Source organism: Cydia fagiglandana, chromosome Z (genome assembly GCF_963556715.1).
Source record: "Cydia fagiglandana chromosome Z, ilCydFagi1.1, whole genome shotgun sequence".
Lineage (NCBI taxonomy): Eukaryota > Metazoa > Arthropoda > Insecta > Lepidoptera > Tortricidae > Cydia > Cydia fagiglandana.
Window position 1 is genome coordinate 23317338 of NC_085959.1, and position 19493 is coordinate 23336830.

General features: G+C 37.6%; 2 protein-coding genes and 1 long non-coding RNA gene across 3 annotated transcripts in view; 1 reads left to right on the plus strand and 2 right to left on the minus strand.

The window, feature by feature from the left end:
• The window catches only part of LOC134679018 (uncharacterized), a 473913-nt gene that overhangs the window by 156730 nt on the left and 297690 nt on the right, over positions 1 to 19493 (minus strand). The gene's annotated exons all lie outside the window — the stretch shown is intronic.
• Positions 1360 to 5733, plus strand: LOC134679009 (uncharacterized). The gene is made up of 6 exons (XM_063537795.1): positions 1360 to 1574; positions 3310 to 3475; positions 3858 to 4066; positions 4156 to 4384; positions 4666 to 4848; positions 5364 to 5733. The coding sequence occupies exons 2-6, from the start codon at positions 3313 to 3315 to the stop codon at positions 5684 to 5686; spliced, it is 1107 nt and encodes a 368-aa protein (XP_063393865.1). The 5' UTR covers positions 1360 to 1574; positions 3310 to 3312; the 3' UTR covers positions 5687 to 5733.
• LOC134679005 (dnaJ homolog subfamily C member 3) lies at positions 7340 to 18926 on the minus strand. The gene is made up of 11 exons (XM_063537789.1): positions 18724 to 18926; positions 18525 to 18635; positions 18239 to 18333; positions 17929 to 18033; positions 13181 to 13381; positions 12233 to 12358; positions 11256 to 11480; positions 9333 to 9450; positions 8781 to 8913; positions 8509 to 8638; positions 7340 to 8137 (listed from the first exon to the last, which is right to left on the minus strand). Exons 1-11 carry the CDS (start codon positions 18803 to 18805, stop codon positions 7976 to 7978), a joined length of 1488 nt encoding a protein of 495 aa, XP_063393859.1. The 5' UTR covers positions 18806 to 18926; the 3' UTR covers positions 7340 to 7975.

Here is a 19493-nt window from a genome sequence, read left to right on the forward strand (position 1 = left end):
GCTAAGCGTTTTGTGCTGGCCGGTTGTAAAAAAAAATTAAAAACATTTTTAAATAGTTTTCTGGAATCTGTCACTTGAAGAAAATTGATGAACATTTACGACAATTTCTTGCAAATAAGATACTAAATATCTCTAAAATAATATAACTTACCTAACTTAATCTATCTAGATCGTGCCTTATTGGTATTATGCTGTGTACATTTCCCCGGATCGGGTAAGTGTTGTGAATATTTCATTTAAGTTACTACTAGGAATATTTTTACGTTGTATTATTTTATACTGTTAACATGCTGTTAACTAATTTGTTATTTTCTGACTGCTTCATCCGTGAACACTAAAATAATGCTGAAAGGTTAACTTTCCTGATATTTCTTTCCTTGTGGGCCGGATTTAGCAGTCACTATTGTGTGCATATTCTAATATGACCAATAATACTAGGGATCAAGTCTGGGATTGAAATTGCCTACACCCTGCCTGAAAACCCTCTATCCTGCACTACCCCGGGTTGCGCTATGCGCAAGCTCTGTATCCCGGAAGGTTTCCGTTCCGAGCTGAGGATCCGGAACCACAGCGGGAAGCCATCCTAGTCTACTCTGGACCAACTGAGACTTCTGCGCTGTACCGCGGAGCCATCTACAACGGCCCGCCTACGATGTAGAGCCTCAGGAAAGTGCCTTCCTTTTAAGGACTTGTTTCTATATTTCTATCTCTGTGTCAGCTCAGTTTTACGGACTCACGACCCTAGCTAACGTCTTGTAATTTTTAATTAATATTAAATTCCCTTTCTAAATTAAACTTTCATTTCTAACCTATCTATCTCTATCTACATGTGACGCTAAACGTCACATCTTACAAGCTTTACGGCGCCAAGGTTCATTGATTAGTTTATGCTCTTCATCAACTGTTCCTCTTCGCCAATCATCGGCATTCCGGGAGCATTTGCACAAATTAGGTTAAGATAATTGACCTGACCTTCCCTTCAAACAAATGTCCATGCAAGGGGGTCAGTTATTTCTCCAGCTGTATATTAAATAATACACAATGGTAAATTTAAATGCGTCCGAGAAATCGGGGAGCAACCTACATTCATGTAGAAATAATGTGGAAGGGTAAAAGAATAATATCCCGACGAATTACGAACGTTCTCCTATTTGAAGCCAGGCTAAAATTAACAAATCAATCAAAGAAGCAACACAATTTGATCACTTGGTACCGGACCAAGTTAGCAAACTGCTCAGAGGGCTCTGACGTCATAAATTTAGAGCATTTGTGAGGAAAGAATAGGTACCCGGAGTTGTTTTATTACTCATCGCGGTTTCGACTGACATGACATTTAACTTTCATAATAATTTCATTGTCAAGATGTTATGATGTTGAATACCCCCTCTTACGAACAATACCGGAGCCCCACGCATATGATAAGTGTTCAAATATAACGAGAGAGTGGTGCGCAGCGCACGATACCTACGTATTAACTTTTCTCCGATTCACGGTAAAAGTGGTTTGTGATCCGACGCCGATCGCACGCTTGTCTTTGGACAGAAGAGAGATCCGTTTATTGGAATAAATTATAGGTAAGCGCAAGTGATAAGGTACTTTCTAATTGTAAGGTGTTATAATGGTAGATCGGATTGTCGTCAGTGCTTTTTTATTAAAATTTACATTCGAATAACTATATCATAAATAACGATGACCACTATTACGACTTCCGCGAAGTTAATATACCTATAAAAACCGGTCCTTATAACAACAAAAAACGAATAGAACAGTTATTTGTTTACAAGGGGCCAAGTTGTTGTTTATCCTTTCGTGCTAATATCGCTGCTCGAACAATCTAAAGATTCCAAAATTGAACCACGAGCGTAGCGAGTGGTTCGAAAAGTGCGAGCGGTGGGCGTTGCGAGGGTTAAACAAATTTTTTACCACACCAAAGCAAGGAAATACTAAAATATCAGTCAACATAAGGAAACAACTCCAAATTTGTATTTTATTACTTCGTGTGGATAAAATGCAACTTTGTAATCAGTTTTTAAACAATCAAGAGAGCCTTTACTAGCTGGTGTGATGAAAAATACTGTCTTGGTTCCCGTACAGGCAATTATTTCAGTAACATTTCGTAACTACGTTATACTTGCCTACATTCAAAACGCGTAACATTTTTAGTCGCAATTCGGTCGCAGTGCGGTCGAAGCAACCAAAAGTGGAGAAAATTTCACCCAAAAAACGGTTTCATTTGAGTAAAGGATGACTCACATTAGACCGGGCCGTGTCAGGGCCGGAGCTTCTGGCGCATAGTTTCCTACGGAATGCATCATGTGATCACCTGTCATGTCATAGAAAAGTAAGCCCGGGAAGCTCCGGCCCGGTCTAACGTGAGTCATCCTTAACTCAGTTACCAATGTGATCTTACATAACTAGTACTAAATACCTACACATTTACAGTTTACTTACAAGTTTTTTCCTAGTTGTGATATAAAGTCCTTGTTGTTACCAAACTTCATGTTTCTATATCACAGGCAGGAGAGTACAGTCAACTACAGAGAAAAGGTACTTCTTCCCCTGCACAGCAGTTAGTAGGTACTTGTATGCAATGGTGCTAAGCCAATAATATTGCTGTCTGTACCTACCCTATGGGATTTGTATGTAATATATGCGCGACATAAACGGATGTAACTTTTGTTGGAGTTTAATTAGAGGTTCATTTTTTTAACAGCATACAGATCTGAGCATTTTAAATTAATTTCAAGTCAGTACTTTAAGACCGTAAAAGAAACCTTAATCCGTATTCAAGGAAATTCCAATCATACACGATTAGCACGAAGCGGATATCGTGAAACTCAGTCCTTGTTTACACCGGCGCGGCGCAGGCGGATGCCCTGCCACTTTCACCGCGCGCCCGCGCCGCTACGTTACATAACATTACGCCACGCGGACGGACGTGACCGCCTGCCGTGACCTCAACGTGACGCACTACACTAGAACCCATGATGCAACTCGCTATACACAAATCCTTCCAACGTGACATCCATAGTCGCTAGTATCCAATGCGAGTGGTCCCAAAATGTTGCTTACAGTCAGTCCCTTTCTGTAGATCTGGACATTCTGATGGACGCACCTTCAGATTGCGTAGCGCAGACCTTCAGATGATTTCAGATACCTACCTATATGACTTATATGTGGCATTGTCGTGTCAGAGTTCCCATATCCCATATCAGTATTTACTATTTAATACAAACTTACGTTGTATCCTAGCTAGATTGTAAGATTGGCAAAGATTTCTAAAGTACCTAAAGGTTGTTTTTATTTCAGACAATGAGGTTGGTGTTTTTGGCAGTCGCCGTAGCTATCGTAAACGGCGTGCACGCGTCGAACTCGACTGCTCCCGACGACACGTGCGATGTCGCGGGCCCAGGCATGTGGAGCGCTCTGCTCGAGGAGTGGGCCACCTCCGCCGGAGAACGCCCAGGCAGGCAGGGTGCGTTCGACATGTTTCTGATGTGATATTTTGACGCTAGAACAGCACTGTCTTTCACCCCTCACCAATGGGTTATAACGGTGATACAAATAAAAATTTGTAACTATAACGGTATTAACCATTATGAATATCAAGCACGCTAAATTCACCTTTAGATACACTTCAAAACATCTCGTCTACAAAATGACCCATATGCACAATGCTGTTTAAATCCCTTTCAAAGAATGACTTAGCATTACGGAATGATTCTTACAGGTATACCTATACGTAGTATTACGAAAGGGACGTTTAGCAGATGGGAATGGGGCTAGATATTGCAAGGTTCATTGTACGCTTCAACCATCTTAACATTAACCACGGAGGTGCGAACTAAATCCAACAGGTAGAATAATGGCGCTTCCCCCATCGTCGGGCTACTACATAACGGACCGCATCGATATGCCGCTAGTGCCGCCGCCCGCGCCACGTCCTATGGGCTCACGGCCCTACGAGGAGTGGGCAGCCACGCCGCCGCCGCCGCCCGGTCCCGGGAAGATAGTCAATAGGCCCCCTAATCCGTATAAGGATAAGTTCAAGCCCAGCTACGAGTATGTACGTATCATATTAGTAAACTTAGTATATACTAGAGATGTAAACTTATACCTACGGCTTCCGTCATTAATTTTTTTTCTATCCAACAGACACCTCCACAGCAAAACAAACCAATTCCAGCTTATCCACAACAACCACATCGACCAAATTCCATCGATAGGTTAGACGATCCTCCACGAAAGCAGGTCACAGAGACCGACTTGTACTTGCTCTCGGCCATAGAAAAGTTGGTGTACAGAGCCGATATAATGGAAAAGAGGTTGAGAAAATTAGAGGAGTCGATGCATGTACTGGTAGCCGGTTCTAATCATCACCCAGGTAAGTTTCGATAGTTTTATTTAGGTTCTGTAGAAGACTGATTTCACATTAACTTTATGCCGCTTTTGTAAAGAACTTGTCACGGGACACAGCCGGTATAGAGTGCCGCCTTGCCTTTATCACAGTACCTAGGTACCTATGGTGGATGATAGCAGCCGTAGTGAATAACAACTAGATAAAAAATGTTGTGAAATGTTGCGAGTAGCAAAAGACAGGGGAGGCCTTTGCCCAGCAGTGGGACACAATATAGGCCATTAAAAAAATATGTTGTTATTCTGCAGAGCCCTGTGTGGCAGATTTCACGCGAGTCGGTGAAACATGCTACCATTTGTCGGCGGGTGTGGCGGACTGGAAAACGGCCAACTTGGCTTGCCGCAAGCTGCGATCCAACCTGCTGGAGCTAGAGGCGGAGCCCGAGCGCCGGCAGCTCGTCGCGCACTTGCTCAGCGATAGCAAAATAAAAGGTATAATATGGTCGACAGCAGGATTAACAAAACATCTTAGCTAATTAAATAATGAGGCTGCAAACCTTGCCTGATATCAAATATTGAACGTCTTCCGAACATTTCTTGGTTACTAACATTAATTGGGCATTTCTATTTAAAGTTGATTGTACCCCCAAATTATTTCTACTCAGAATCACAGGCACTTTCCATCCTCACCAATAATTTTTATTCCTTTTAGTTAAACGGACAAATAAAAAATGTATAACATTTTGGAACACTTTTCTCGATCGTACGATTCTGAGTGGAAATAACATAAACATTCAAAAATCACAGATGCAAATTGGGGTACAACTTTAAATAAAAATGCCCACTTAAGCTTTTAATGATGAAGTTGACGTCAATTAAACTAGCGGCACTGTATAAATTGGCAACGAATCTCACCCATAAGTATCTTGAGCGTCATCACTCTGTTTATTCGGAGGCGTAAGTAGGTATGATAATATTATTAATATGTGACTTACTAACAACAACAGCCCTGGACTGGTGGACCGGCGGACTCAATCCCGGCCTGCTCTGGATCTGGTCCAACTCTGCGCGGCCCGTGTCGGGCGGCGCGGGCGGCAACGTGACCGTCGTGGGCGACGGCCGCTGCCTCGCGCTCATCCACGACCCCGCGGCGCGCGCTTACGTCTACAGGGGCCAGGACTGCGGACTCAAACATAGATACGTCTGCGAGAAAGGAGAGGACAAGGCTAAACTCAGTAACGAGATAGAAGCTGTCTCCAAAAACAAACTTACCCAGGAAACCACGTTAACCACCACTGAAACCCTCAACAAGACTTCAACACAGTCCTAATTTATTTAATCAAAGCGTTCACCCGCGGAGGTTTATTTATGCTAATTTTAAACATAAAAAATAAGACTGAATTATCATAAAGAGGCCTATTTATAATTTGTAAATAAAACAAATTGTTTATCATAATGACTTATTATTCTATAATATTTACAAAGTTATAAGAATCACAACAAAATAACATAATAATATATAAAATAAATTATTAGTTAGTCCGGTTGCACCAAACAATCGACGAACTGGTAAGCGTTACTCAGAGCTATGAATAATGAATTTCCACAAAAAACGAAGTATAGCGATCGATCGTAACTAACGTAACGTATACGTGGTGCAACTGGCACTCATTCGGTTACAGATTGTTAGGACCTTACTTAGCGTATGTTGAGATCGGTATCCTTTCCTACACTGCTAACTAAGTTATCTTCCCAACAAAATATTTCTAGTACGCGCGCCGATATAAGAACTTGAACAATCTCCGATAAACGACTTAATAAGCATATGTTCTAATTGAGCGACTAAAGCATGATATTACGAAGACATCACAAAAGCTACGTGTAACAGTCACAAGTTCTATGTGGTTGGCCGGGTAAGATCATTTAGTACAAACAAGGCGAACCGTCGCTTACGTCACTCAGTTAGAACGAACTCAAAATTGGTAGTACTCACGTAACCAAAATGTGAAATGATGTCCTGAAGGAACAGTGTACGAAATACGCAACTAATTTTTAATCGCCTGGGTATCTTACAATTTTATTCATAATTCATAATATACTTCAGAATCAGATGCTAGCCGACTATGACAGTACGGAGGCGTTGTAATTATATTCGTACTTAATATTTAGTTAGACACTTTATTATTGCTGTAGTCATCATATTTAGTTACCGTATATTTGTAAATAGCACGTGATTGGTAATGCTCCAAATGCGTTTTTGTACTTTAAAAATAAAAAAATAAATAAAACAAATGATTATGTTACAATTACATAGTTACAAAATCTTCGAACTTGTAACGATTTATGGTGTCCTTTAAAGTAGGATTTACCTACATTGAAGTAAAACCGCGCTAATAATATATTTATAGAGAGAAGTACTAACTCCGATTCACAATCAACAAAATTATATAAATAACAAAGATTTATTGATTGTAGAAGATGTGTCAAGTCTAATTCTTGTTTTGAATATGACTATATGACAAAAGTTGATTGTTGACAATCCTGTGACCACAAAAAATGACGCAGTACAACCCTATCTAAAACAGCTGTCGAACTATGGGCGTCGCAATTTTTTCTTAGACTTTACTTCTCTTCTACTATCAAAAACTCTTTGATAAAATAGCGAGCTCTTGACGATCATACAAAAACATTTTCAAAGAAGTTTGTACATCCAAAGATTATTTCCCTATTTATGTATTGTTGTACAAAGGTAACGTAACGACAGGCAAAAAAAATGTCTACGATACTTCCATTAGGCTAAAAAGCTCGCGAGGTGATATTGAGAACTAACAATAATCTGGCCGCCTAGCCAAGGTTACAATCGCTATCGCTTCGACAACGAAAAGCATTATGTATCTCTATCACTCTTCCATATGAGTGTGACAGTGACAGTTGCGTTTCGATCGCTACGGAGCGATAGCGATTAGCATCTTGGCTACGCGGCCTGGACAGAACATACGCAAATAACGAATGTACAAACTTTTTTTTAATGCTGACAAACATTTAGAACAAGTTTTGGCGAGCAATGAATCACCATAATGCTTATTCAAATGCAGAATGCAATCACGAGCAATCTCAGTGGCGAAACATTGTTCTCGTAATAACAAGTAATGTATGTACTTGAAATAAAATATACTTAATGCTTTTTGATTTGTACATAATTCTAGAGAAATAAGACTAGTTTTGCCGATAAATAACATTTATTTACGGCATGTAATCCAGCAAGCACCCCCGGAGCCAGTCTGTTACAATTATAGGAAGATTTTAAGGGAAATGTTTACCTACTGCATGTATGCTATTGACTCTGATGTCTCTGATTATAAATAACTACATAAGGCTAGGGTGCGACCGGGAGCCTCGGGGCCTAGTAATTCATCTAATCGCGTTAACCTAGCGTAAAACCAACTAAAGAAGGTTAAAAAATATAAAATTATTTACATTTTAGACTTAAATAAAAAAAATATTATTAATTTAGGTACGCCATTGTTAATAATGAGTGAAGCCGTGAAAGTCAGTCGTATTTGGCGCGTGTATAGTGTAAGTGGTGTCTTCTCTGTTTGGTCTCACGCGAGGGATATGTTTAGTTGAAGTGGAACTTGAACTGGAAGGGGGAGCCGCCCTGCTGGAAGTGGTGGAAGGGGTTGTTGAAGGGGCCGCCGCCGCCGCCGCCGCGCTGCGACTCAGGGTCCAGCGGGTCCACGCCCGCGTCGAACTGCGCGCGCTTCTCGGGGTCCGTCAGCACCTGCCACGTTACGTGCAAACCGAATATAACTATTTCTACGTCTTGTTGAGTCATTACTTCTTATACCAACCTGGGTTTAGAGGCTTAAAAGATTATTATTTAGATAGACCGACGGTTTGAATTGCCTTTTCCTGATTAAAGTTAGCTTTATATGCCTGCATATTTCAGACGCCGCTTATCCCTGTCCACCCGGGCTGATCTAATTGTGCGGGATGGGTACAGTTAAATGTCAATTTTAACATGTCGCTGGAATTCATTATTAAATTAGCAAATCTCAATTTTCCGGTTTAAAACTGAGGATGATGAGCAAGTGCGATAAAAAAAATCCTTAATGCATTGGCTAGACTAGACTATATTATTAGGGATAGTACCTCCTTGGCTGCAGCGATGTCGATGAATTTCTTTTCGGCAACCTTCTTCTCGTCGCCCTGGTAGTTGTCAGGGTGCCACTTCTGCGCCGCCTTTCGATACGCCTTAGTAATTTCCTGCTTATTTGCTGTCCTGTAGTACACAACACAAGTAAAACAACTGCCTTAATAAATACTTCCTCAACACACAACAGGCCATATGATTCGTTTTCAGATACAGAAAAAAAAATAACTAATCAAGCAGATTTTTTAACAAGCAGTGGTTCAGAACTTACCTCTTAACGCCTAGAATCTTATAATAATCTCTTTGTTCAGACTGTTTCTGCAGTTTCTGCGCGCGGCTGAGGCCATCCTTTGCTCTCTGGAACCCTTCATCTAATTCTAGCGCTTCTTTGTACATATGTATGGCTGCAAATAAACAAATATTTGTATAAATCAAGTGGACCAAACTACAGTGGAAGCTTGATGACAATGATGACGGAAAGGTTACGGTAAATGGAGAAAACTCGAGCCAGAGAATTAACACTGTCATTTTTATCATTGCTTGCTCGGGTAAAACAGAAGTTCGCATTCGTGTACAAAAATACCGACTTACTTTTTACATCGATCGATATATACTACCTACCTAAGTCGTATTAAGTCGTATTTTTTTCTAGATAAAAGCAATTATTTTTGGGTTATGGTGGTGTTAGTTCCAGCCATATATATTTATGAAAATAATATAATCAAAGTGAGTTGTCATAATACTCATAACATAACATATTCATAGCGTGGCATTCAGTGTGTGATCCGTTCGCTGGTGTGTGGCGTGTAGGGTGTGAGCTCACCGTCGTCGAACATGTCGAGGCCGAGCATGGCGTCGGCGCGGTCGCACAGCACGCGCGCGTCGGGCTTGATGGCCAGCGCCGCGGCGCAGTGCCCCAGCGCCTCCGTGTACTGCTCCTCCTACAATGTGCTCCACATTTTAATTTTTATTGCATAACATTATAGTAGTCATAATGTGTTATTTTTTATAATTTAGATGTAAAAGACCATGTCCCCGACGGAAGACCAGCGCTAGCCTAGCCAGGTTAGCACCTGCTGAGTCGGGACCATTTCGTGACCGTGTTATTGTGTTACTTGTTGTTTTACGTATTTTTTTTGTCACGAATAAACGCTTTATACACCGTGAAATTTTAGTGGTTGTTTTCCCGCAACGAAATGATTCTGCTATCGATATATAGTCGATGTGTAATCTTTTTTTTAAATAATGATAAGAAATGCCAGATTTATAAATGTGTCGAACGAAACTCGAAAGTGACCTAACACCAGTAGTAGCACTGCAGTAGTACCTACCTAATTATTTTGAGTGAATGAAACAAAATAACCTAAAAAGTAGTTCCATTTATTTTTCCTTCACACATTTTACGTGCAGTTAGTTTGCAGATCCTTAAAAGTAAACATAACTAGTTAAGATCAAGCTTTTAATGATCAAAAACTTAAACAAACACTTAAATTTCCCGATACCGCAATAATTGTTCGAACTGCAATCCGCCACGTTCAATACACAATCACCTCTGCCCTGTGCATATGGTGGCGTTCGAAACTGCCCGTGGTTAAGCAGCCGCTGTGTTGCGGCGACAATTGTTCGTCCGTGTGGAACTTGGGGGTTTAAAATCCCCCGAAGACGCAGCGACTGTAAATGGTCCGGTTCCGCGTAAAGTCGTCGGGCGGCGTGGGAGTCGTAGTTAGCCCTAGCGTACAGCTGCACCATCGCGACGTACTCTAAATTAGAATATTCGTAATGTCGATCCATTTTACTAGAAATAGCAGTGATGACATTGACAGGATCTGTTATCACATTAGTTTAATAAGCGAAGAGGATGTAATTATTCGATTTACCAAAGTTGACACAACTATCAAACTAATAAAAAGGTTTTATTTCAACTGTTAATCGTGAAGGAACAGTCTAAGTAAATTTTAATTTCAGTTGTCAAACAGTAAAGCACTCTAGCCTGTTACACAGTTTAAAAAAGTAACATGTGCTTGTTTATTTGTTTATCTGTTTACAATATCGGGAACTGTCGTCGACTTGCAGTTTTAGTGTGTTACTATTGTTTTTCGCTTGTTCGAGTTTAGGTTATTTTTTTGTAATTTTTTTTTTGGAAAACAGTTTATTTATAAGTTTGTCTATCATAATTCGAAAGTACTACCGATAGCAAATCGCCCTGCCGCGGGAAAACAACCACTAAAATTTCACGGTGTATTATATTCTAGATATAAGAGTGGCTCGAACACAAGAGCCCTCAGAGAGCCCCAGAGAAAGGCCCTCAGATTATGGCTATATAACTTATTATTTCTATGTATTTTTGTCATGTCTAATTACTAAAGAATCATTAAACTCGTATACATTTCAGATTCTAAAATATATTTTATTTATATGTCAATCAATTTAACTTTTGATGAGGATATCTATAAGAAGCATACATGTACAAGCAAGTTGTTTATTAGAAAAAAAATTTGTTTGCCAATCATTTAAAAATGCTCTGTACGGTCGAAAGTATTAATTTATGATTATGACCCATTTCGTAACTTGTCACGGTGACAATCAATATGAAAGTCGCCAAAGACCTCGTACTATTGTCACTGAGACAAGGTACAAAATAGGTCATAAATTAAAACTTCCCACTGTACCTAAAGGCTGTAAAGAAACCCACACATCATGTCATCACTAGCATCCTATCCTCGTAAAAAAAATGCAGATAGCTAACCTTCGTCGCGCAGCTGCAAAGCCACCGCTTGGCCTCGAACACGACTAAGGACACTTCGTCCTCGATCTTGAGCACTTTCTCGGCGCTGCTCATGCACTTGAGGTAGTCGCGGGCCTCGCTCTGCTCCTCGCAGTCCAGCAGCAACTTGTCCACCTTCTTGATCTTCTTGTACAACGGGAAGCACTTCTTGTGTTCCGGATCTAGTTTAAGGCACTCGCGGACTTCCTGTTACGATACATACAACAATTGATTAAAGGCCGAGCCACACCGGCTTGCGTGTGCGTGACGTGCGCGTGTGCGTGCGCTAAAATGTTGGAGCCGCACACGCACACGTCACGCAAGCGGTGTGCCATCTCTCATAAGGATCTGTATACTACAACGCCGCACGCGCACGTGCACGTCACGCACACGCAACCGGTGTGCACAGGCCTTAAGTTGCGGGTTGACTTGCCAAGTTGAGTCAGTCATCATTATCTGCGTTTATTTAGTATGATTTGAAAGTGCAACAGTTCCCTATTTTGTTAGCCGAACGGAATGAATGCATCAAAGTAACGAAAACATGTATATGCATATGGCAACAGTTGTTTGAATTTACCTTGATCCGATAAAATCTTTTAAATGAATGTGTATTTTTAAGCACCATTTTTTTTGGAAAATAATTTGTAAATATCAAACTACATAATAAAAACACAAACATAATGTTAAATAAGTCAATTTGAGATATGCAAATGTAATGGTTGTATAATTTAAAATAAAGAGTGGGGACTCAAACATATGACACAGGTCTAATTAAAGATCATAGGTTAAGCCTTTATAAGGCAGAGGGAATATATTTCCCACCTGGTTTTGAACTTTATTTCATAGTGATAGTGATTCAATTTTGCATAATTCCTGACACCCTTATGCCTTATAAAGGGTTAAGCTTTCAGCTTTTCGTACATTGTTAGTGATAACCTGATAGCTCATTATTTACTTACCTTTAGGGCATCACTGACGTGCCCCAGTTGATACAACAAAGTCGCAAGCCGGTAGTAGCCATCCGTGGAGTCTTGTTGGAGACGATTGACAGACCGAATGTCAGACACAGCGGAGAATAGATCATTCTGGAAGATAAAATACAATAGTTAGTGGCATATTTACAATAATCGTCATCAACTTATCAGTTACTTATCACTTTTAATCATATCACTTACCTACCTCAAGTATGTATGTGTGAGTGTGAATGCTGTAACCAACTATTTGCATTCAACAATGGCGTAGGTGTAGAACTTTAGTACCGCAGAGTACTATATGAGATTATTGGAGCAAAGCAAGGAAAGCAATAATATGGTTAAGACAATATTTAGGCTAATAAGTTGCTAGACTTTTGGTTAAATACATGGAGCAGCACAAGCTATGACACGGGTAGAGAAAAGCCATGAGTCACGTATATTATTTGTGTCAAATTTTTTATTCATTATGTAGACAATTATTAAGACAGTAAACAATTTATCATAATTACTTGTAGCATACCTAAAGCCTGCTCTAAGGAATCTGCATAACCACAATCAGTTTCACGTAATTAGAATAGAATAGAATTCTTTATTGCGAAACCATGGTACATTTAGTTGTTACAGTAAAAGGTTGTGAGAACACATGGCACCCTGTTAGGACATTGCAAATAAAATCTTACATCTAGGTAGTTTATTTGCATTAGAATATTTATGTAGGTAGTAGGTAGACTTGAGTCGCTTAACTTCAAACTCGGGTAAATCCATCTGTCAGATTATGCGATTTTGGTATTAAGAAAACGTAATAGGGTAGATATTTGCTGAGAGGGTCCAATGGATTTACCCGAGTTTGAAGTTAAGCGACACACTTGTAGTTGGCGAACCTAGACTAAGTACCTAAACTAAGCGAAGGTACACCTAACTATGCGCACTAACCAGGGCTATGTAGCTCTCGGCGCGCAGTTGTCGCAGCTGCGCGGACCAGGGCGAGACCTCGAGCAGCCGCGTGGCGAGCTCGACCGCGGCGCGGTGGTCACCGCCGCGGTAGTACGCCTCCACCAGCCGCATGTCCTCCATGTACTCGTCGATCTTGTGGTACTGCGCTAACGCTTCGCTGTTATATGGGTCTGCGTACGTCTGCCGACAAACACGCAATTATTCATTATATCACCAACTTGTATGGAGATAATAACAGTAACTCAGTTCTTGTTCAAAATAATCTTTTATAGTCTGACAAAGAAGAGTAGAAATTATAAAGTAGCAATACTGTAGTGTCGTCCCGATTTCTTAGATTGATTTGAAAGGGACGACAATACAGTATTGCCACTTTTTATTTTCTACTCTTTTTTGTCAGACTCTAAAGTCAATTTTAATAGTACTGTACACTTCAATGTTCTTGTGAGTATAGTTTTTTTAATCCACTGTAACTGACAAAATTGGCTTGCCAGACTGTATTTTATAACATTAAGCAAAATGTGTTGCATTTTAGTAGATTTCGGCACAAAGTGGCACAGACACGTGCGATCGAACTCTGCTTAAACCGGCCAGACGAGTTCATTAATAATTATCGAAGTACTTTTTCTCAAAAATTAAACAGATCTGATTTCTGGGGGCGTACCGCGAACACCGAAATCTGTTCAATTGGAATAAAAGAGAGATGCTTTGGTGTTCGCCGTAGGTCCTCTGACGGCTTACCTCCAACATCGAAAAACGTTATCTGCTCTATCACACTTGCATATTCGAGCGATAAAGAGGCACATGTTTTGTAAATTTTTCGACGTTGGCGGTAAGGCCTCGGTTGGCCCTTAATCTTGATTGTATTACTTGAAACAGAAACTCTCCTGGCTGTAGGCAAGGGCTCATATTGACCGTTCATCTACTTGGACTTCACTCTTAATTAACTCCTATTATTAATACAATGTTTAAATAGGTATGTCAATAGCACTTGGAAATAGACATAGGTTCCGAGTTTTCACTATGAGAAAGGTAGATTCAACATTACAATATCCATATACATTTATAAATATAAATATTATACATACCTACTTTACTTTTAAAATTAGACACCTACAGAAAAAACCGGCCAAGTGCGAATCGGACTCGCGTTTCTACGTTTCCGTACATAAGTCCGACTCACGCTTGACTGCACATGTCTAATTGGTTTTCCTGTCCTGTCATCTATAGATAAAGAACTATTTTGTGTACTTTTTTCAAAATTTTAGACCCAGTAGTTTCGGAGATAAACAGGGGGGAATGGTAATTTTTTTGCATTTTTTTATAAATAACTTCGAATCTATGTATTTTAAAATTATAAAAAAAAAACATGTCCATCTTAGGGTCACTAATTTACATATGTGTACCAAATTTCAACTTAATTGGTACAGGACCAAGGAATTGGTCCTGTAGTTTACGAGCAAATAGGCTGTGACAGACAAACAGACAGACAGACAGATGCACGAGTGATCCTATAAGGGTTCCGCTTTTTCCTTTTGTGTTACGGAACCCTAAAAACAACTCAGTGTGTTTCAAGTTCTAGAACTTGGAAATATAATGTACAACGAACAACCAGTGAAGCAATCGCATCGGGTGTTACGACAGAATACAAAAAATGATGTTAGTTAATATTATACATGCTTTATCACATTAGTCGTTAAATACGTGGCTCATAACAACAATCAGTAGGTACACCTATGTAGGTACTTAACATAATTTCATTATTATCATTAAATATGGTTTGTTTTATAAGCGGGTAATGTTGTTGTTTAACGCCTCATGGTAATTTCAATATGATGCCCAAGAGCAAAAACGAAAGATTACAAAATTGAACAACGGACGTGACGCGTATCTCGAGCGATGCGTGGGTAACAAGGCGCAAGGTTTAAACAAACTTTACTACCGAGTCAAACAAGAAACTATTCAGCCTAACGCAAGAAAATACTTAACTATAAAATATTAAAAACCAAATTCAAATGAACATTATTCACGAATTACTATACTAATGGATATGAAATGACCGCATTTTAATAAGAAAACTAGTGCCACTGAACTGACACATTCTTAGTACAACACAGCAGAAATATTAAGACATACCTAATATTTAAACCGGGTCTATTTTGTTAAGTACCTTTATTTCTAATGTTTCGATGCAGGTTTTACTGGTTGTGGTAGCAAAAGCAAATATCTCACCACCAATGATCAGTGAAACCTGATTCAACATGTTCAAAATAAAGGTAACAAATAGAACTTGTTAAAAACCTGGTTTAGATACAGTTTGATGTGTTTTCAAAACACGAAAGTTTTCAATGTTTTATAACATGGAATTAATTCTAGAAATGTAGATATAGTATGCTGTGGTCTAAAATATAATTTCAAAGTTACTTATAAGATATATGCTCTTGCAGTGTTGGCCGTAATGGTTAATTCTAATTAACAATTAATCAATTGCATTAACCATTAATTCCGCAATTAATCAATTGCATTACGCATCAATTTAATTAAAGTTAGTTAGAATTGAATCTTGAGACGTTTAATTACATTGATTGTCAATCTAATTGCCTATTTAATGGCATTAAAGTTTCAAAAAATTAATTAGAATTACTCTCAATTGCATTAACGTTTAATGGAATTAAATATTTTTTTCATAAACTAATAATTAATGTTAATTTTGCTTGAAGCTATTAAATGGGAATACACTCATTATTGGTGTATTTTTATTTGTCCCTGTCATATGTGAGTTGGAGACAAATGGGAAACGGGGACAAATGGGATTTATTCATTTATATGAAGCGCTTATTCCATCTGCTCCAGGTGGGAACAAATGGGAAAATATCGGATAATGATGTGTTCCCATTTGTCCCCACACCAATAAAGTGGGGAAAAATGGGAATAATTTATGTGCAAACTGCACATATATTTCCTATATGTTCCCCGTGGGGACAAATGGGAATACACCCATTATTGTTATAATGGGTGCTCATAAAATGAATAAAATAAATAAAATAAATGAAATAAATGAAATAAATGAAATAAATGAAATAAATGAAATAAATGAAATAAATGAAATAAATGAAATAAATGAACTAAATGAACTAAATGAACTAAATGAACTAAATGAACTAAATGAACTAAATGAAATAAATGAAATAAATGAAATAAATGAAATAAATGAAATAAATGAAATAAATGAAATAAATGAAATAAATGAAATAAATGAAATAAATGAAATAAATGAAATAAATGAAATAAATGAAATAAATGAAATAAATGAAATAAATGAAATAAATGAAATAAATGAAATAAATGAAATAAATGAAATAAATGAAATAAATGAAATAAATGAAATAAATGAAATAAATGAAATAAATGAAATAAATGAAATAAATGAAATAAATGAAATAAATGAAATAAATGAAATAAATGAAATAAATGAAATAAATGAAATAAATGAAATAAATGAAATAAATGAAATAAATGAAATAAATGAAATAAATGAAATAAATGAAATAAATGAAATAAATGAAATAAATGAAATAAATGAAATAAATGAAATAAATGAAATAAATGAAATAAATGAAATAAATGAAATAAATGAAATAAATGAAATAAATGAAATAAATGAAATAAATGAAATAAATGAAATAAATGAAATAAATGAAATAAATGAAATAAATGAAATAAATGAAATAAATGAAATAAATGAAATAAATGAAATAAATGAAATAAATGAAATAAATGAAATAAATGAAATAAATGAAATAAATGAAATAAATGAAATAAATGAAATAAATGAAATAAATGAAATAAATGAAATAAATGAAATAAATGAAATAAATGAAATAAATGAAATAAATGAAATAAATGAAATACATGAAATACATGAAATAAATGAAATACATGAAATACATGAAATACATGAAATAAATGAAATAAATGAATTAAATGAAATAAATGAAATAAATGAAATAAATGAAATAAATGAAATAAATGAAATAAATGAAATAAATATAATAAATAAAATAAATATAATAAATAAAATAAACAAAATAAATGGTGACGCGGGCCGTACTTTGTTAATATTTATGACTTTATGAGACATTGTCGTTTGTCACTATTACATACAAAATAGCCAAGGCGACACTCGGGCCGCAAGTGATAGGTTCACGAGCCGCATGCGGCCCACGGGCCGCAGGTTGCCGACCGCTGCACTAGACCTTTGATCCCTTGGACGTCGGACGTCTTTATAAAATTACCATAATTTATTCTTGTTAATTGTTAATTATCAATCACATGTTTAATTTTCATTAAAAATTGTTTTAGTTTTTAATGGTTTGTAAAGCAATAACCATTAATTCTTTTTAATTGTTAGTGGTTCGTAATAAATTAACATTAATGCAAATTGATGTTCAATGCAATTGATAATTAATTTTCTTTCAATGGTTAATGGCTAATGGCAATTAACTTTTTCAATGGTTAATTTTTAATGGTCAATTGCATTAACGTTCGGCCAACACTGTGCTCTTGAATGATCTCACAAAAGCTCACTTAACACAAATTTAATATCACTGTAATAAATTATTACAAAAATAATTATAATTGCTTAGTCACACACACAACTCAAATCCTAGGGTTAGGTAAGGACTTATTAGCTTTATGGAATTAGAACAAGTTTTATCTTTAATACTCACAACTTGCAAGAAGTCTTCTTTAGCCTCTCTGTATTGAGCTAGTTTGAGGTAGACATTAGCACGCTGCACTTGCGCTGAAGTAAAGTCCGCTTTCAACTCCAACACCTAAAACCATTATGAAAATTGAAATACAAAACACAGAGCCAGTCTAACTGCCCTAAAATCAGCCATCCTCTTGTAATGCCACCTCAAAAGGTGTGAATTTTGACACTTAAGTGATTATAAGTGGTATAATACTTTGTAAAAAACTCCTTACATGATCAGCTTTAACTGATGAAATTTAGTGTGCCCAGAAAATCCTCAGCCTTACCTTAGTGAAGTCTTGTAGTGCAAACTTTGCTTTACCCAGAGCATAGTAAACTGTACCACGCTTGAAATATGTGAGGTAGTTGTGTGGGTCACCCTCTAAAAAGATAAATAAGTTTATCAGTTAATTTATCATGCCACATAAAACAGCAATGTATTCCATAATTTATGGTAAGCGACCTCCACCTCACCAATAACTAAACAAAGATGATTGTTGATTGAAAATAAGATGAGTATCACCAGATAAGGCCCGAATGTAAAGCAGCCGATATGAAGGAATGTTCACTGACCGACTGCCGCATGATAGTGCGTTAACGCGTCCGAGAGCTGCCCTCGCGCCAGGAAGTCCCGGCCCAGCTCCAGGTGCTTGTTCACTTCTGCAGGAGTCGCACAATCTGAAACTGTGTCACACAAAAAATATTTATAAACCCTAATGCAAAAGTACCGAAAAAATCAGGCCAATAGCAGTCCGGTCAATGCTAAACTTACATTCTAACACTATTTCTAGCACTAATAAAACAAGACATGGTGTTATTTTGTTCCAATTAATATTCACTAAATAGTCCATCATTATTTTAATTTTTAAAGTGGCTGTTGTTATAGCGTATTACATTTAATTTCAATACAAACTAATTAGTTGACAGAGCCACAATCCATCTTTCTTACGGCACTTTTCGTGGTCTGTCCTGATTGGTCCAAATCAGACATTTCAAAGCTAACTGCTCGGAAGAGAAAAGGCCAAGTTAGGCTAGGCGAGCACGAGGAACTTTTTTGACTCTGCAACATTTTTTTGTCTCTGTCGTATTTTCACTACCGTTAATTCATTTGCATCAAGTACCCATAGATGCCATCAACTTGATGTAAGATATAATACTAGCGGAGACAAAAGTTGCTCGTGCGTTCGTAGCCTAAACTATACAGCTATGAATAAGAGCAAGAATGAGATATAGGCGGTCCGGTACATGTCTATTAGCATTATTTATTTTATTCGTGCTATACCAGGTGTGTCCAGTGCCACGAGTAAAAATTAAAATGAAACCGAAGGCTAAGTAGAGTTATTATTAAATGTCGCTGAACAAATGTTGGTCAGTTTGAAATTGTGCAGTCTACAGTTTATTTTTTTGGTCGTATATACATATAAAGGACACACTCGACCCGGTATGGTATGTCAGTTTAGTTCTTTGTGAACGGGTATTTTAAATTTGTATTTCTGGACAAAATACTGATGTCGGCTGCGATTCTAGCTATCGCTCCATCTC